At 42.8% G+C, this 16,395-nt stretch overlaps 1 protein-coding gene across 2 annotated transcripts in view; it reads right to left on the bottom strand.

The window, feature by feature from the left end:
- The window catches only part of QPCT (glutaminyl-peptide cyclotransferase), a 30,656-nt gene extending 14,485 nt beyond the window's left edge, over positions 1 to 16,171 (bottom strand). Inside the window, exons 1-2 of one of the 2 annotated variants that reach the window (XM_055539823.1) lie at positions 15,417 to 16,171; positions 7,074 to 7,220 (exon numbers count right to left, since the gene is read on the bottom strand). In XM_055539823.1, coding sequence (XP_055395798.1) covers positions 7,074 to 7,220; positions 15,417 to 15,917 — 648 coding nt within the window. In that variant the 5' untranslated portion in view covers positions 15,918 to 16,171. The remainder of the gene's footprint in view (positions 1 to 7,073; positions 7,221 to 15,416) is intronic. The other variant, XM_055539824.1, reaches the window with a different exon arrangement.
- Positions 16,172 to 16,395: the final 224 nt, after the last annotated feature.

The raw sequence follows: 16,395 nt of genomic DNA, 5'->3' as shown, positions 1-16,395 counted from the left end.
GGCATGCTGCAGTCCATGGGGTTGGAAAGAGTCCGACATGACTGAACAACAACAATGGACCTCTCTGCACATAAGGAGATATAGCTCCGGTTCAGTATATATTAAAGCTCACTTTTAATATTTCTAGCAGGATAACAAGATAGATTTGAGACATTAGGTATACTGCTGCTGCTGCTGCTGCTGCTAAGTGGCTTCAGTCGTGTCCGACTCTGTGCGACCCCATAGACGGCAGCCCACCAGGCTCCCCCGTCCCTGGGATTCTCCAGGCAAGAACACTGGAGTGGGTTGCCATTTCCTTCTCCAATGCATGAAAGTGAAAAGTGAAAGTGAAGTTGCTCAGTCGTGTCCGACTCTTAGCGACCCCATGGACTGCAGCCCACCAGGCCCCTCCATCCATGGGATTTTCCAGGCAAGAGCACTGGAGTGGGGTGCCATTGCCTTCTCCGATTAGATATACTGGATACTTTACCACTAGCGCCACTTGAGAAGCCCTCTTAGAATGCGCAGAACCTCAGATATCCTTCAACCATTCCCTTGTAACCATCCCCCTTCTGTACATTATCCTTAACAGGTGAGCTCTAGTATCTTTTGTTAGTGTTTGTTACATTATGAAATATTTGCTGACTGGGGGCACATGTTAAGTGCTTGGGACAAAAAGAGTTGCCATTTGCAATTCTCATCCTCAAACAAACACTAACAAAAGATACTAGAGCTCACCTGTTAAGGATAATGTACAGAAGGGGGATGGTTACCAGGGAATGGTTGAAGGATATCTGAGGTTCTGCCCATTCTAAGAAGGCTTCTCAAGTAGAGCTACTGGTAAAGTATCCACCTACCAATGTAGAAAACACAGGAGACACGGGGGTCGATCTCTTGGTCAGGAAGATCCTCTAGAGTAGGAAATGGAAGTCCACTCTAGTAATCTTGCCTGGAAAATTCTATGGACAGAGGAGCCAGGTGGGGTACAGTCTATGGGGTCACAAAAGAGTCAAACATGACTGAGCACCTCAGCACACCGCTCTAAGAATCAATCAGCAACTCTGAACCCAAGCCCTGGGATTTCTTTGGAAGGAATGATGCTAAAGCTGAAACTCCAGTACTTTGGCCACCTTATGCGAAGAGTTGATTCATTGGAAAAGACTCTGATGCTGGGAGGGATTGGGGGCAGGAGGAGAAGGGGACGACAGAGGATGAGATGGCTGGATGGCATCACTGACTCGATGGACATGAGTCTCAGTGAACTCCGGGAGTTGGTGATGGACAGGGAGGCCTGGCGTGCTGCAATTCATGGGGTCGCGAAGAGTCGGACACGACTGAGCGACTGAACTGAACTGAACTGAACCATAATGACATAACAAGCAGTTTTCCCTTTGTATTCAAAGCAGGTCCAGATCCTCTGCAAATGCTGGTGAAGGTAAGAAAGAATCTATTTTCCCATCTTTCCTGATCACCTTGGGCCTTGTGAGCAACATGATGTCTGACAGGGAAGGGCAACAGATGTAAAAGGAACATCTCTTCAGGGACTGGAGGTGTCTTAAAGAATTTCGAGTTTGTGATGTGAGAAGTTGCAGATGAGCTCATGGCTGTTCAGTTTGCCCTTTCCTATCTTTATTTTCCCTTTGCTTAATTCTTACTACGTTCCATTTATTTCATTTTGAAATATTATATAGATCTTTGAAGGTTGCCTTAAATTTTTAAGTCACACAACAATTATTTTTTATTTTCAAGTCATACAACAATTATTTTTAAGTCACCCATCAACATATCCGGCAATTTGTTCCACAATGAACATCCAGTGGGGATGGACCTTGAGGTGATAAACAAATAACTTATAATGACTGGAAAAGAATGGGAGAATTTTTCCCCCCCAAGGAAATAAATGACTTTCTAGCCTAGCCAAGTCTTGTGTGACCTGCCCTAACTAGTGTGACATGACACGTAGGCAAGAGCCTTGAAACAACTGGGGCAGGAAGCTTCCAGGAAGAGGAAAACTAAGCCAGAGGGAAGACAGTGATTCTATAGTCAGTCCTGAAAAAGCCAAATAAACAAACCGTTTCCCAGACAGTTACTCCTTGTTCTCTGTCAGGAGGTGGACTTTGGCGTAAAGAGCAATGTATACAACGTACCTTACCTTTTCTATGATACATTTACAGGCTGTTTTTTCATATAAAAATAATTTTTGAAACATTATAACCTTTTTGAAATTATTACTCATCTCTCATTTATTTTGTCATTCTCCACAATGCTTAGTGTTGGGCTTTGTCCACAGGAGGCTATCAGTAAATATGGACTGATTAGAACTCATACTTATTCTCAATGAGACTATATAAAATTATATGGTATAGAACATTAATCATTTGACTAGAGAGAAATCACTGCCTCTAAGAAAAGTTTTCCAGAGAATGTGAAAAGAAGTTATCCCCAGACTTTGGGGAAAAGAAATTTTTCCATAAAAAAGGGGTCAGTCTTTAAAAATAAATAAATAAAAAGCACATCTCCAGAACATCTGGTATCCAGATGATGAACTGCTCCATAAAATGTGTTCAACACCAACAGCAGCCTGCATGCTTACAAAATGAACTGGGATTTTAAAAATATGTATCTCTTAGCTTTGCTCAGCTGAAGCCTCACACACAAACTCATTTCTCAGCCCTGAACAGGTTTTGGCCATAATATCTGATACCTGTATTGATGTTAAAATCCACAAAAGCATCAGCAAATGCCCCCCAAAAGAGTTCTCCCTGCACTAACCTTTTTTACTCAGTATAAATATTTTTATTTGTCTTAGCAACTAATTTCTTTATAAACAATCAAATTGGCTGTATAATCTAATTAGGTCACCAATAGCCCTTATTGTTGTGCTTGTGGCTTGCAGACTTAGTTTGCAAGTTCCCACTGTAATTCTCCAGGGTAGGCTCCACAAACTACTGCTCTTCTCTCTAGACTGCCCCTGAACAGAGAGTGCTTGGCTATGAGAGGGCGTCTAAAGCAGCTATGCTTCCCAAACTCCAGGTTGCAGGAGCCTCAGCCTACCAGGCATGCTAAAATGTAATTTATAATACAGACGGATTTCTATACATCTATCTTTTTAAATGGAGAGAGAAGAAAAGAGACAGGGAGATGGATAAAGACACAGAAAGATGAAGACAGAGAGAGAGTGAGACTGAGTGAAGAGAGAAAGAAAAGCATATGAAGATGGAGGGGGAGACAAGGAGAAAGAGACAAAGAGAGGCCAAGACTGGGGGTGGAGAGAGAGCAAGGAAGAGAAAAATAAAAGTAAACATGACATTCTGCTTCCTGTTTCCTGGGGAGGAAGGCCCGTGGGGGATTTTAGGTAACATTGGTGAATGATCCTGGGTCAAGTTAATTAAACTTACATTCTCATTTCCAAGGTCTGAGAAACATTGTCATTAGCAGACCAGATTTGTTTGGAAGAAGTAGATTCTGTGCTATTTGCAATAAGTCTGCAAATATTGCCTGGATGCTGCCACTGGGGACTCCAGGCACTTCCTCCCTCTTGGGTGGACCATGTACTAGTCCCTCAGGCTTTCAACCCAGGGTCCTCCATTCACGGATACACATACTTTCCACTGAAGAAGCCCAGCTTCAGCTACTCAGATACATTGGACATCTACAGGGGATTTTAACCACCAAATTTCTAGCATGCTTCTAGACAGTTTTTGGCTTGCTCCTCAGTGAGACTTTATCATCTTGACTTTTTAATTCATTTTTTATTCCTCTCTCAGCTAGAAATCACTGGAATCCTCCAAAATTTAATACCTTCAAAGTGTTATTTACAAATAAAGTATCTTCTCAAATAAATATATTCTAAAAATCCAAGAGGCAGCATTAGACCCACTGATCAGAGACAATAAAAATGAAGACTATGGGATATTGCTCCCATATTATCCCCTGAAAGGGAATTCATAGCAATATACATCTTTATTGATAACTGATAAAAGTTAATTCACTAATCAATTTTATACCAAGTCTACATTTTTTTTTAGATTTTTAAAGTGTTCTTTAGTTGTGACCCTGAAACTCTATAAATTATAAAACATCTGACTGGGTTCTCAAAAGTGCCTCAGGAGAAAAAATAATTTTCCACCATTCTTATCTAAATTTAGTTCAGAGCAAAAGGTACTAATAGTAAAATTAAAGTCATTAGTGCATTTCCCCCCTAATATCTCAGTATCATCTGTTGCATATTCAAAAGAGGGAATTCTTTATCTTCCACATTTTGGGGGGGCAGCTTTCCTAAAATTCATGGTAATTTTCTTCTCCCCAAATTATAAAACTGAATGTCTTAAGTGAGATTTCTAACACAACCATTCTGTCAGCACTGCTGCTATGTCAGCCAACCATATGTAGGGAATCCAGCAACAGTTCCCGGCACATTCCAAAATACTGTCAATAAATTTCTCACTTGCCTCCACCCCCACCTGCATTGGGAGATGTTATTATGAATTCTGTAAAACTTTTAAATGAATATGTAGTTTTAAAATCACAACAGAATCTATGTATATTATTTCTGCAATCTATACTCCTGGAGCTAGAGAAAGATCAAAATAGCAATATTTTGTTGTCTTTATTGCTTTTTAGAGGACACAGCCAGAAACCTCAGGTCTAAAGTGTGCATATACATTTTGCGGATATATATTTGGCCTTCTGAGCAAATGCTATGGGGAAGTGAAAAAGTGGAGATGGGTGAGCATTACAGACATAGATTTTTTCAAATGAAGAACTGAAGATTTTGCAAAGACCCAGTCAGTGCCCTGAACTTTTCTGGAAAATGCTTGAGCGATGAGGCCCAGGGGAGATCATTGAAATGAGTGGTATGTGCCTTGCTCTCCAACTGGGGCCTGAGAAGACACAGAGCTGGACTCATGTGTGAGCACACACCACAGAGCTAGGCTCGCCCAGCCACCGCTCTCCAGGGCTTGGATGGAGAAGTCAAGTAGATCCCAGTGCAGGTTCCAGCCTCATCTCTACAACATGTATAACCATGAGCAAGTTAAATTGCATACCTCAGCCTTTTAAAATCTGTAGCACTGGGAGAATAATTGTCCCCAAAAAGGTGGCACTGCCGTGTGAACTGAATGAGATTATTCAAGCAAAGTTTTCCATCAAGTGCCTGACAGAGCTGGAAAAAGCCCTGGATAAAAGTCTTCCATCATCAGCATTACTCCTCTCTCTGCCTAGAGCTTAGAAGAAACTAATGTCATCTTTGGGTCTCCTCCACCTTAAGGAAAGCAAGAGCTGTTTGGATGGAAGACAAGAGGCTAATGGGGCAACAGACAATGCATCTGGGCTCACCTTGAGAGGCAGAAGTCATATATTGGATAGAGAGGAAGAGCCCACCAGCTGTGCTGCTGGGCCTTGCGGGTATCACTTTGTCACTGCAGTGGAGTGCCAAGGGGTTTGCTGGAAGAGTTACGCAAGTGGGCTCCTCTCAGAGAGGCCAGCCTCTCCCCATTCCTTCCCAAGCTGCCCCTAAAAATGGGGCTACCTTGAAAACACAGGCATTCAGAGCTGGGGTTTCAGATTGCTGAAGAGGATAGACACTTAGGAGTCAGAGAGACATTCAGGTTTAGTCCCTCTTATGGCCTAATCCACCCTCCATAGCAGTGTCTTCCAAACTACAGTGCAAAAATCATTGGGTCTTGAAATCAGATTAGTGGTTCATGACTAGAGTAAAAAGAAAACTAGTAAAATAAAATTAAAATCAGAGGAACTAAAGAGCCTCTTGATGAAGGTGAAAGAGGAGAGTGAAAAAGCTGGCTTAAAACTCAACATTAAAAAAACTAAGATCATAGCATCTGGTCCCATCACTTCATGGCAAATAGATGGGGAAACAATTGACACAGTGACAGACTTTTATTTTCTTGGGCTCTAAAATCACTGCAGATGGTGACTGCAGCCATGAAATTAAAAGATGCTTGCTCATTGGAAGAAAAGCTATGACCAACCTAGACAGCATATTAAAAAGCAGAGACATTACTAACAAAGGTCCATGTAGTCAAAGCTATGGTTTTTCCAGTAGTCATGTATGGGTGTGAGAGTTGGAGAATAAAGAAGGCTGAGCGCCAAAGAATTGATGCTTTTGAACTATGGTGTTGGAGAAGACTCTTGAGAGTCCTTGGACTGCAAGGAAATCAAACCAGTTAATCCTAAAGGAAATCAATCCTGAATACTCATTAGAAGGACTGAAGCTAAAGATGAAGCTCCAATACTTTAGCCACCTGATGCAAAGAGCTGATTCATTAGAAAAGACCCTGATGCTGGGAAAGATTGAAAGCAGGAGAAGAAGCAGACGACAGAGGACGAAGTGGTTGGATGGCAACACTAACTCAATGGACATGAGTTTGAGCAAGCTCCAGGAGATAGTAAAGAACAGGGAAGCCTGGCCTACTGCAGTCCAAGGGGTCACAAAGAGTCGGACACGACTTAGCTACTGAACAACATCAACAGATTGCATGTAATAGGAGTATTTTTTAAGAAGGTTTTTTATTAGTTAACTCTATGTTTTTGTGTATAAAATGTAGTATATATATATATATATATATATTTGCCATGTGTCAGAGTCAGAAGCTTGAGAAGCACTGTACTTGAGAAAGTAGTTTATCACTGGTCTTAACTCTCCCTCCAGGTAAAATACAATTTCAAAAGGGGAATAAAGGCCTGTTAAGACCATAACTCACTCTTGACCCAGAACTGTTAAGAAAGAAATGTCCAAGTCTGTTGAGATTGGGTGTTTAAGGTTCAAGAAAACTTGGTTGGGTGCCTGGGGGTGTGTTATAGAAAAAATCAAGAGTTGGGTACCTAGTACCCTGTCTGATTTTGGCCCTCCCAGACAGAGAATTCATATATAAATTGATTTAGGTTAACATGCATCTCTTAATTCAGAATAGATATTTACTCTTAGTTGTCTGCTTTTCTAGGATGCTTATTTTAGTTAATAAGATGAGATGACAGATCTGAATATTAGACAACTCAGAATTTTGAGCATAGCATCATCTCTCATGGGAACAGAACGTGTTGGACAACCTTCAGATTAGTGTGCTGTTTCTCACCTGGCGAGCAGCAAAGCTTCCAGGCGATCCAGGATATCGCTCTATCAGCAATGGTCGTAAGTCATTTTGCCACATTTCAGAAATACTGGTGCCTTCTGCAACTTGCCGAAGAGATGATACATTCAAAAGGGCTGGTTGGTGATAATTCTGAGAAATAAATAAACATTAATATTTACATCATTTCATAACATATTTAAGATTTATCCTGAAGCATTTGCAATTGTAAAATATTTGCTTTGAACTTCAAAATAAAGGGATAGCTCTTACATTATAACAGTAAATTAAACTGCTGCTACTGCTGCTAAATCATCTGCGACCCCACAGATAGCAGCCAACCAGGCTCCGCCGCCCCTGGGATTCTCCAGGCAAGAACACTGGAGTGGGTTGCCATTTCCTTCTCCAGTGAATAAAAGTGAAAAGGGAAAGTGAAGTTGCTCAGTTGTGTCCAACTCTTCACAACCCCATGGACTGTAGCCTACCAGGCTCCTCCATCCACGGGATTTTCCAGGCAAGAGTACTGGAGTGGCGTGCCATTGCCTTCTCCAAGTAAATTAAACTACTCAACTTTAAAATTGGCCCCTCAGATCTACAAGTTCAACTGTTTTGGCAGCTTGTTTTTAAAACAGAATTAAGATAATGCTTTGAATCTGAGAATTAATGCTTAACACTTGTAGCTGTGTAACTTTTAATAATTTTGCTACAATTACTTTGTAAAACTAAGGTTTACAAATAACAATTGTTGATATCCTAGTCTTAAGAAAACTCAATATTGCAAAAACTACAGCCAACAAAACAATATACTCTGTTAGCATAATTGTTCTATAAAAGCCAGTGTGATGTTATGGAATAAGCATACTCTTGGGGTGAGAGGAGCTAGATTCAAAGTTTTTGCTGCCATTTACAGGTTGTATGACCTTGGCCAGGTCACTTAAATTCTCATTTCCCTAAAATACTAATAAAGGAATTTGACCTAAATCTGCATTGTCTAATATGGTAGCCAGGAGCCACATGTACTATTAAGCTCTTGAAATGTAGAGAGTCAGGTGGAAGTGTGCTTTATGTGTAATACACATATTGAATTTTGAAGACTTCGTATGAAAAAACATGCAAAATAGCTCACTAAGAATTTTTATAGTGATTAAAATTTGAAATGAAAAAATTTGATATATTGAGTTAAATAGTGTTAATTTAACCTATTGTCTTTTACTTTTTTAATAGAGCTACTAGAAAATTTTAAATTACGTATGTGCTTTGCATTATATATTTCTATTGAATAGCTCTAACCAGATGATTGCTGCAATTCTTTTCAGTCAGAGATTGATGCTTCTACAATCCACTAAATAGTACGTTTTTTGTCTTCAGTTAAAATTATTTTAATATTCCATTAATGCTCACACTCTTTGATACACATATATTAATTAAGTGAACCTTAATTTAAGCAGCTGAACAAGCATAACATTCAAATTTGTATTCTGGATACTACTTTACACATGCTGAATTTTCTTATAATTCCAGTAATGATGAATTATTCATTCATTACATGTTCATCAGGCATTCAATGACAGAAAGTGTTACTCCTTCCCATAGGGAAGTGAGTTCTTGATATGATTTCTTCTCTGAGGGGAATGATGAAGGTAACATAAATTTTTTGGAAATCAAAACAGAGCTCATGGGAGCCCTCTCTATTTTATGGCTTTTTCCAAAACCAGTATAAATTGATTATGTGCAGGTTATCACATGGGTGTTTTCACTCCATGAGAAACTGTGGAATTAGAGCATACTTATTGTCTAATTGGAGAAGGAAATGGCAACCCACTCCAGTATTCTTGCCTGGAAAATCCCATGGACAGAGAAGCCTGGAAGACTACAGTCCATGGGATCACAAAGAGTCGCACACGACTGAGCGACTTCACTTTATTGTCTAACGCTTATTATACTTATACTTCACTATGTCTCAGTGGCACTCTCAGCTATTATCACACAAAGATAGGGGGCTGTGGGTCCAGGCAACCCACTTCAACTTGGCCTCTCAACTCAACTCCTCACCATTTACTATCTATAACTCTGGCTAGGTTACTTGACCTCATTATGACTTAACATCCTCATCTGTAAAAGGGAAGTAATAACATCTACTTCCCAGGGTAATTATAACTAAGTGAGCTAACTCATGTAAACTACCTCAGTAAACATTTGGTAAGTATTATTAGTTCTATTACTGTCTATCAGACACTGAAGAGGTATAAAATTCTGAGCTGGAAAGGTCACTTAGAGATGATTATAATCCAATCTCTTTGCTGTCAGTGGAAACTGAGTCAGAGAGACTAGCTGATTTTCCCAAGGTTGTAGGAGAGTTACAGGTAAGTTCGAGAAAGGATCATGGTGGTGTCATTTCCCAATCCCATGCTCTGCCTCCCTGCATTATCTGTGACTTTCAGCGCACAACACTGTCTATTGATGCTGCTTCTGAACATCTTAAGGTTTGTGTTTATTTACTGATCATACATTTAAAAATATATTTCCTTGCTAAATTTGTTGCTGCAGCCTTTAAAGTCCCTGGTACCTCAGATCTAAGTCTTCCTGTTAACTCTCAAACAGCACGTTGAGAAGAAAGAGGGAGCTAAAAGATAAAACCATAGAAATGTGAGAAGCGAAAAGAAGAGAATGGAGGCAAGAAGTTGGAAAACTCACGCGGTTAATTATTACTTAACACAGACAACAAGAGCCTCTGATCTCTCCTGCTGCCCCACAAGCCCCGTGCAGGACCACTCAGACCAACTCACCATGCTTCAGTCTCCCTGGCATTCTTCAGGACCCAAGGCAGTGAGGCTCAGGCTTCTTGGGGCATTTGCATTGTGGTGCCTTCTACCCTTGAAGACTTTCCACTTCCTCTTCACCTAGCTAACTCCTGCTTACTTCAGGTTGGAGTGTAGAGGCCTTGTGTGTCTATTTGTTTAATGTCTAATTTCATGCAAGATGTCAACTCCAAGAGGACAGGAACTATCTCTCTTACTTTCCATGCTCTCCCCAGAACCACACAGCACCTGGCTCACGTGGCACACTCAATAATAATTGGATTAACTCATTAAATACGGAATCAACAAGTGAACTGTCTTTCTAAAACTACACTAAGACGGTATGTACATGATAATAAAGTAAAATGGGAAGTTTCCCATCATATATACCAAGTCAGTTGAATGAACAGAGATTATAGAGCCAGGAAAGACAAGCGGCTGCCTGCTACAGAGGGCCAGGAAGTGCTGTAGTTCAATGTTGGTAGACTTTGTTCTTTTTGAGTTTCTGAGAGTCGATGCTTGTGATGTTTAGAGTTGAGAGCTGGCCTGGGAAAGTCACTGTGACAATCAAGAACTGTTGTGTCAAAGGCTGTCTGGCCAAGGGCTCCTTTTCATTTACTGTTTATTACTCCATCCATCCCAGACCCTATCTGGTCACTGTGGTCCTTGACTCCATGTCCACAGTGAATGGAAATCAAGTTGATATTTAAATGGGCGATTTACATATAGATTGCTGCCATGGCTTGCCCGCTTGCTCAACAGGGTGGAGTGTTGCTCCAGGATCCTTTGTTTTGGGCATGTAAGATCCTCTGTTCAATAAATCACTGATTGTCTCTGTCACCATCTCCAGGCTCTTTCTTTGGCCCCGAAACTGGGCAACTACAAGGTTCACAGGCTTGCAAGTTGCAGCCCAACAATTCATGAGCCAAACAGGAGCCCAAGGAAACTCCCATGAGCCCCAAGATGTTGGGAAATAAGGACTATGAGGAAGAAGGGAAATAAGTAAATAGGTGATTTATGGAGGCTTAAAAAGAGTTCTTAAGAGATTTAAGGAAAAAACAGGAACAAAATAATCCTCTAGCATCACTACCTGTTACAGATACTGTGAATGAAACATGGTTGACAAACAACACCAAACAATACTTAATGGATAAGTAAAGGGTAAGCTCATTAGATAAGCCTATCGGTGCTCCTGAATACAGAAACTTACCTGTGTTGATCCTCAGTCTCCTGGGCTTACGCATTAAATGAACATACTTCGGTAAAGAGCCCTCCCCCTCCCTGCCTCTCTGGGAGTAAAGATGCCCCTGTGAAATCACAGAGATCAAAAGCTATGCTATGCTATGCTAAGTCACTTCAGTCGTGTCCGACTCTGTGTGACCCCATAGACGGCAGCCCACCAGGCTCCCCCGTCCCTGGGATTCTGCAGGCAAGAACACATGGAGTGGGTTGCCATTTCCTTCTCCAATGCATGAGAGTGAAAAGTGAAAGTGAAGTCGCTCAGTCATGTCCGACCCTCAGCGACCCCATGGACTGCAGCCTTCCAGGCTCCTCCATTCATGGGATTTTCCAGGCAAGAGTACTGGAGTGGGGTGCCATTGCCTTCTGCTAGAGAAGGGGAAACAGTCATAATCGGTTAATTGCCTAAGCTTTTCTATTCATTAAAGCCCTGAATGCAGAACCATTTGACTTTTCCAACCTAAACAGCATTTGTTTGATTTTTACGGAGGCTGACTCTCAGAACTCAATAAATATAAAAATCTATGTGCAGCTGAGAGGAAGCAGTAGAGAAGAAACCTGGAAATAAAGTGCAAATTGGGCACAAAGACAGTAAATGAATGAGGTAAAACTGTGTTGAGCTCAATGTTAAATGTCAACCCCAAACCACTCTAGGTTTATTTCAGTTAAAAGGCACATAGACAATTTTCCATTGGTACAGGCATTCTCAGAGGAGTGAGTCTCTATTACAGCCCCTGCCTTGTCTTTCCATCCAGGCAGAAAGGACAATAAGTCTGCTTTGGGTGACAAGAATATTTCAGCTGCAAAAGTGTGAACCAGGTCTCTTTCAGCATCTCCTCTGGACTAATCACACGGTGCCTGGCCAAAGAGGGTTTTAATTACATAATTTGCAGAACTGGCCCGGCTTGCAGATGGATTTGAGGTCCCACACCATTGAATGAAAGGGAGAACATTACAGAAGCACAGCCAAATCAAATCTAGTTTCCATCCAATATGAGCATCTCCCAGACAGCGCTCAGATTAACACCTGTGTCTACTCCAAATTCAACCATTTACAGAACTCCTTCTGGGTCAGATGCCACTGATATGACAAATGAAGTTGTGGAACAGTTGAGAAGTGAATATGATAAAGTCCTACCTTCTTTAATGCCAGCAGCCCTCTATCTAAAAGTGAAGCAGTGCAGGTTTTATTTATTTATTTATTTATTTTTACTTTACAATATTGTATTGGTTTTAAAAACAACAATTTAGGGTCAAATCCCAGATCCTCACTTGCTAGCTGTGACTAGGAAAAGCTCCCGTATCTGCATAATGGATGTCATAGTACTTCCCAGCCAGATGCGAGAAGCTCAAAAACAGCACATTTTCTTTCTCCTTCTACCACCAACATGCAGACTACCACTGGCCCTCTGCCCCTGCCAATGGAGTCTCCATTGCTGCTTTATGACTCACAAGAATGATGATGAGCAGAGGGATAGATGGCCAAGAATTTTAGAACCACAGAGGAGGGGAACCTAATGGGGTTTTAGAATATATGTGGCACCAGAAGCGGAAAAACGTGAAATTCTGGTGAGAGCAGTAATTCTCCTCCAGAACAATCCTAGAGGAGGACTCCTAGGTGAAGCCAACTCTTCTGTACAAGGTTCCTCCATCCTTCATATGACTTAAAGTTTTCTTTTTTACTTTTGTTCATAACAAAGGGGAAATCTATCAAGTAAAATACACTGGGTCCCAGCTTTATGATAAAGAAAGTTTGGAAACCACCTAAACATCCAATAATAAAGGCATGGTTGAATTAAGGAAAGACAAGGACTCTTCAATTCGCCGCTGTAATGGTAGTCAAGGTTCCTCATCTGTAAATTGGGGACGAATATATCCTTCTCACTATGAGGGCACTGCAAGGTTCAAGTCAGATGCTTATATACAGAAGTCTGATACCCAGATGCCAATGCCCCTAAATATATACCAGTGAGCCCACCTGTGAATCAAATAACTTATAATATGACTTCTATGGAAAAATTGTTTACAGGTTTCAAACAAATCGCAGTCTTCTAAACACAACCAGAAAGTAGGGTTGAACTGTTTTTACATACTAGATCCCATTGGAAAAGACACGCCTTTATTTCAAAGCAAAGAAAATGGATTTCACAATCAGTACTTCCATTACCACACCTCACCTTTTGGCAGACCAGTGTGCCAAGGGCACACCCTACATGATTAAAATAGCTAAATATCATGCAGAGCAGGAAGGCATGAATTTTAGTGTGGATTAATTCATTTCCCAGGCTGCCAATTGTACTTGACACCTGGTAGATCTTATTAACGGAGAAGGAAATGGCACCCCACTCCAGTACTCTTGCCTGGAAAATCCCATGGATGGAGGAGCCTGGTAGGCTGCAGTCCATGGGGTCGCTAAGAGTCAGACAGGACTGAGCGACTTCACTTTCACTTTTCACTTTCATGCATTGGAGAAGGAAATGGCAACCCACTCCAGTGTTCTTGCCTGGAGAATCCCAGGGCTGGGGGAGCCTGGTGGGCTGCCATCTCTGGGGTCGCACAGAGTCGGACATGACTGAAGCGACTTAGCAGCAGCAGATATTAAAGCCTTAGAGGGTAAGGGGGTGGGGGACCAGAAATCAGGCATTGTTGTGGCTGACTTTGTCATTTGCATCATTTGCTTGCACATCTTGAAAGGAAACAAATAGAACAGCGGTTAGAAGCTTCTTAAATATAAAAGAGATTCGGGCTTTAAAAGACATTTCTCAAAAGCTAGAGTCTCATTAGTTTAAAAGACTGAAAGAATCCAGCACCTTCTCACACCCACAAATACCTCCTGCCTGTAAATGACCCCTCAGAACAGCTCCTTCTGTCCCCACCTCACTTATTCCCATCCATTTCCACAGATCATAAAGACACATTTGGTGTGGCTCCACATTCTGGTAGTTAATGCCCCTTCCCAATTTCTGGTAGGAAGGAGAAGACGGAAGTCTGCAACTCTATGTTCATCAATGGATATTAGTCCTATTGAATTCTCATGGGAAGCTTTTCTTATAATGAAGTTATTTGTGAGTCGATTGCCCTCATCGTCCCCAGGTTCCCTGTGGCTAGTGATGTCCTTATGTAAGTGGAGCACCCTTGTGGTCCTTGAATGGTGAAGCTATAAATATCACCCAGAAAGCTGAAGTGGACTGTTGATATCTATAGCCTGTGGCAGGCCAGGACCCACAGGTGAGCCTGGAGAAGGCCTTGCGTGCATTCGCCCTGAGCCCTATAAGTCAGTACTGGCAGACCACAAGCATTTAAGAGATCTGTTCAACAACGCTGTCAAAGGTCATATCCCTTTCAGTTCAGTTCAGTTCAGTTCAGTCGCTCAGTCCTGTCGGACTCTCCGCGACCCCATGAATAGCGGCACGCCAGGCCTCCCTGTCCATCACCAACTCCCGAAGTTCACTCAGACTCACGTCCATCGAGTCAATGATGCCATCCAGCCATCTCATTCTCTGTCCCTTTACTTTGCTGCTTTTCTTAGTATCTTTGAAAGTATACCAACCTTTGCTTAAGTCCCTAGCAGTTTTACACATTTCTTGTGTAACAGTTTTTCAAAACTGTTACACAAGAAATGGAAATAACTGTGAACCTATTTACTTCACACAGAGGGAGCTTGCAAATCCCTTTTATCTTAAGTTCATTACATGAAATCTCCACCTACAATTTTATACATTTCTTTAACAACTGTATTTTACTTTTAACGAAAAAAAAAACCAAACCATTTTAAAGTAAAGTGGGTCTCCAAGTAATCTCCTCCTTTCGGCGCTGATCCGCTTAAAAATCTAAAACAGACCGACACACACGTCCGTGCCTGGAAACTTCAACACCGGGAGGGCGTCCCGGGATACGGCGGCGCGGCGAGGGAGCGGTGGCACACCCCCAGGCACGCCCGGCACCTACGCCGCCTGGAGCGCCGAGACCCAGCCCCCGCGTCTCCTGAGCTGGCGGATGCGCCGGTGCTGCGCCCTCACCTCCCTGCTCCGCCACTGCAGGCAAGTCACACTTCGTGTGCCTATCAGTACCAGCATCAGACCGCAGCAGAGCACAGCCCGGTGACATCACCCAGCTCCCAAGGCATCTCCAAAGCCTCCCGGCGGCCAGCCAGGCACCCTGGCGAGCACGCAGAGCCCCAACTCCTCTGGGCGCAGGGTTGGGGGACCTCGGCTCTGCCCGCTTCTCATCCTGCACAGGTGGGGGTCGCGGGACTGAGTCCCCGCACGCGAGAGTGCCGCCCAGATACAATCGCGCAGCAGCAGCCCCTCACCTTCTCCTGGGTCCAATCTACCGCGCCCCGACGGACCCCACTGACTGCCAGGGGTAGGACGGCCACCAGCAGCAGCAGGTGGAGGGTGTCTACGACGCGCGGGTCCCTGCAGCCTGCCATCTCTCCTGGGCTGTCTGGGTGCCGGTTCCTGGAGCCGCCGGCGGTCACGAGCCCGGGAACGCGCGTCCTTCGCCTTCCCCCTTCTCCACCCTTGGGTCGACTGCGCCCGCCTCCCCATCGTCTCCGGGTCGCCTCCCCGCCGCTCTGCGCAGGCCAAAGCCGCAGCTCTCCACCCACCACCCCCACCTTAGCAACCCGGGGACTGGGCTGTCCTAGGAGGCACGAGCTTCCGAATCCACGGGGACTCACTGCCTCTTCCTTGGAAGAAGGGAAGGAGAGAAGAGACATGGGAGAAGCATCTTTACGATCTCCACTGCTGTGACGGGGAATGGAAAGGGGAGGAGACCCTGTGAGGTTAAGAATTGTTTTCCCACGGCCCATTTAGAAGGGATGGACAGGGATCGCTGTTTACCGAATACTTCTGTACTAGCCACCGTTCTAGGTGCTTTTCTGATGTTTCCTTACTGAATCTTCATAACCAAGTTATGTAGGTATTAATCGCATTTAACAGATGAGGAGACAAAGCCTGAATGGAACCTTCAGAGTATTTCCTTTATAACAGCCCATCTATCTTTTATCTTTTTTTCTCACAAATAGTTACTGTGCCTTATAGGAGACAATCATACTCCCAAGCTGAGAAGTATGGTTGAAGTTATTGTCTGAAATAAATGAGATCTAAAATGTTCACAGGGGCCAACTCCTCCAGTCCATACCCCTAAAGGAAAAGCTAAATACAATCGTCTTTACTTTGTAACATCAAAGATCACTGTTATCCAGGTAATCCTAGAAACAAAACGTTCTCTCAATTTTAGGCAGTTGAGACATTTCTAGTCTAAGTTGTCGGGACAGTTACTTCACC

The sequence above is a fragment of the Bubalus kerabau genome, chromosome 11, assembly GCF_029407905.1.
Source record: "Bubalus kerabau isolate K-KA32 ecotype Philippines breed swamp buffalo chromosome 11, PCC_UOA_SB_1v2, whole genome shotgun sequence".
In the NCBI taxonomy this organism is placed as follows: Eukaryota; Metazoa; Chordata; class Mammalia; order Artiodactyla; family Bovidae; genus Bubalus; species Bubalus kerabau.
This window is presented reverse-complemented; position numbering and strand designations above follow the sequence as displayed.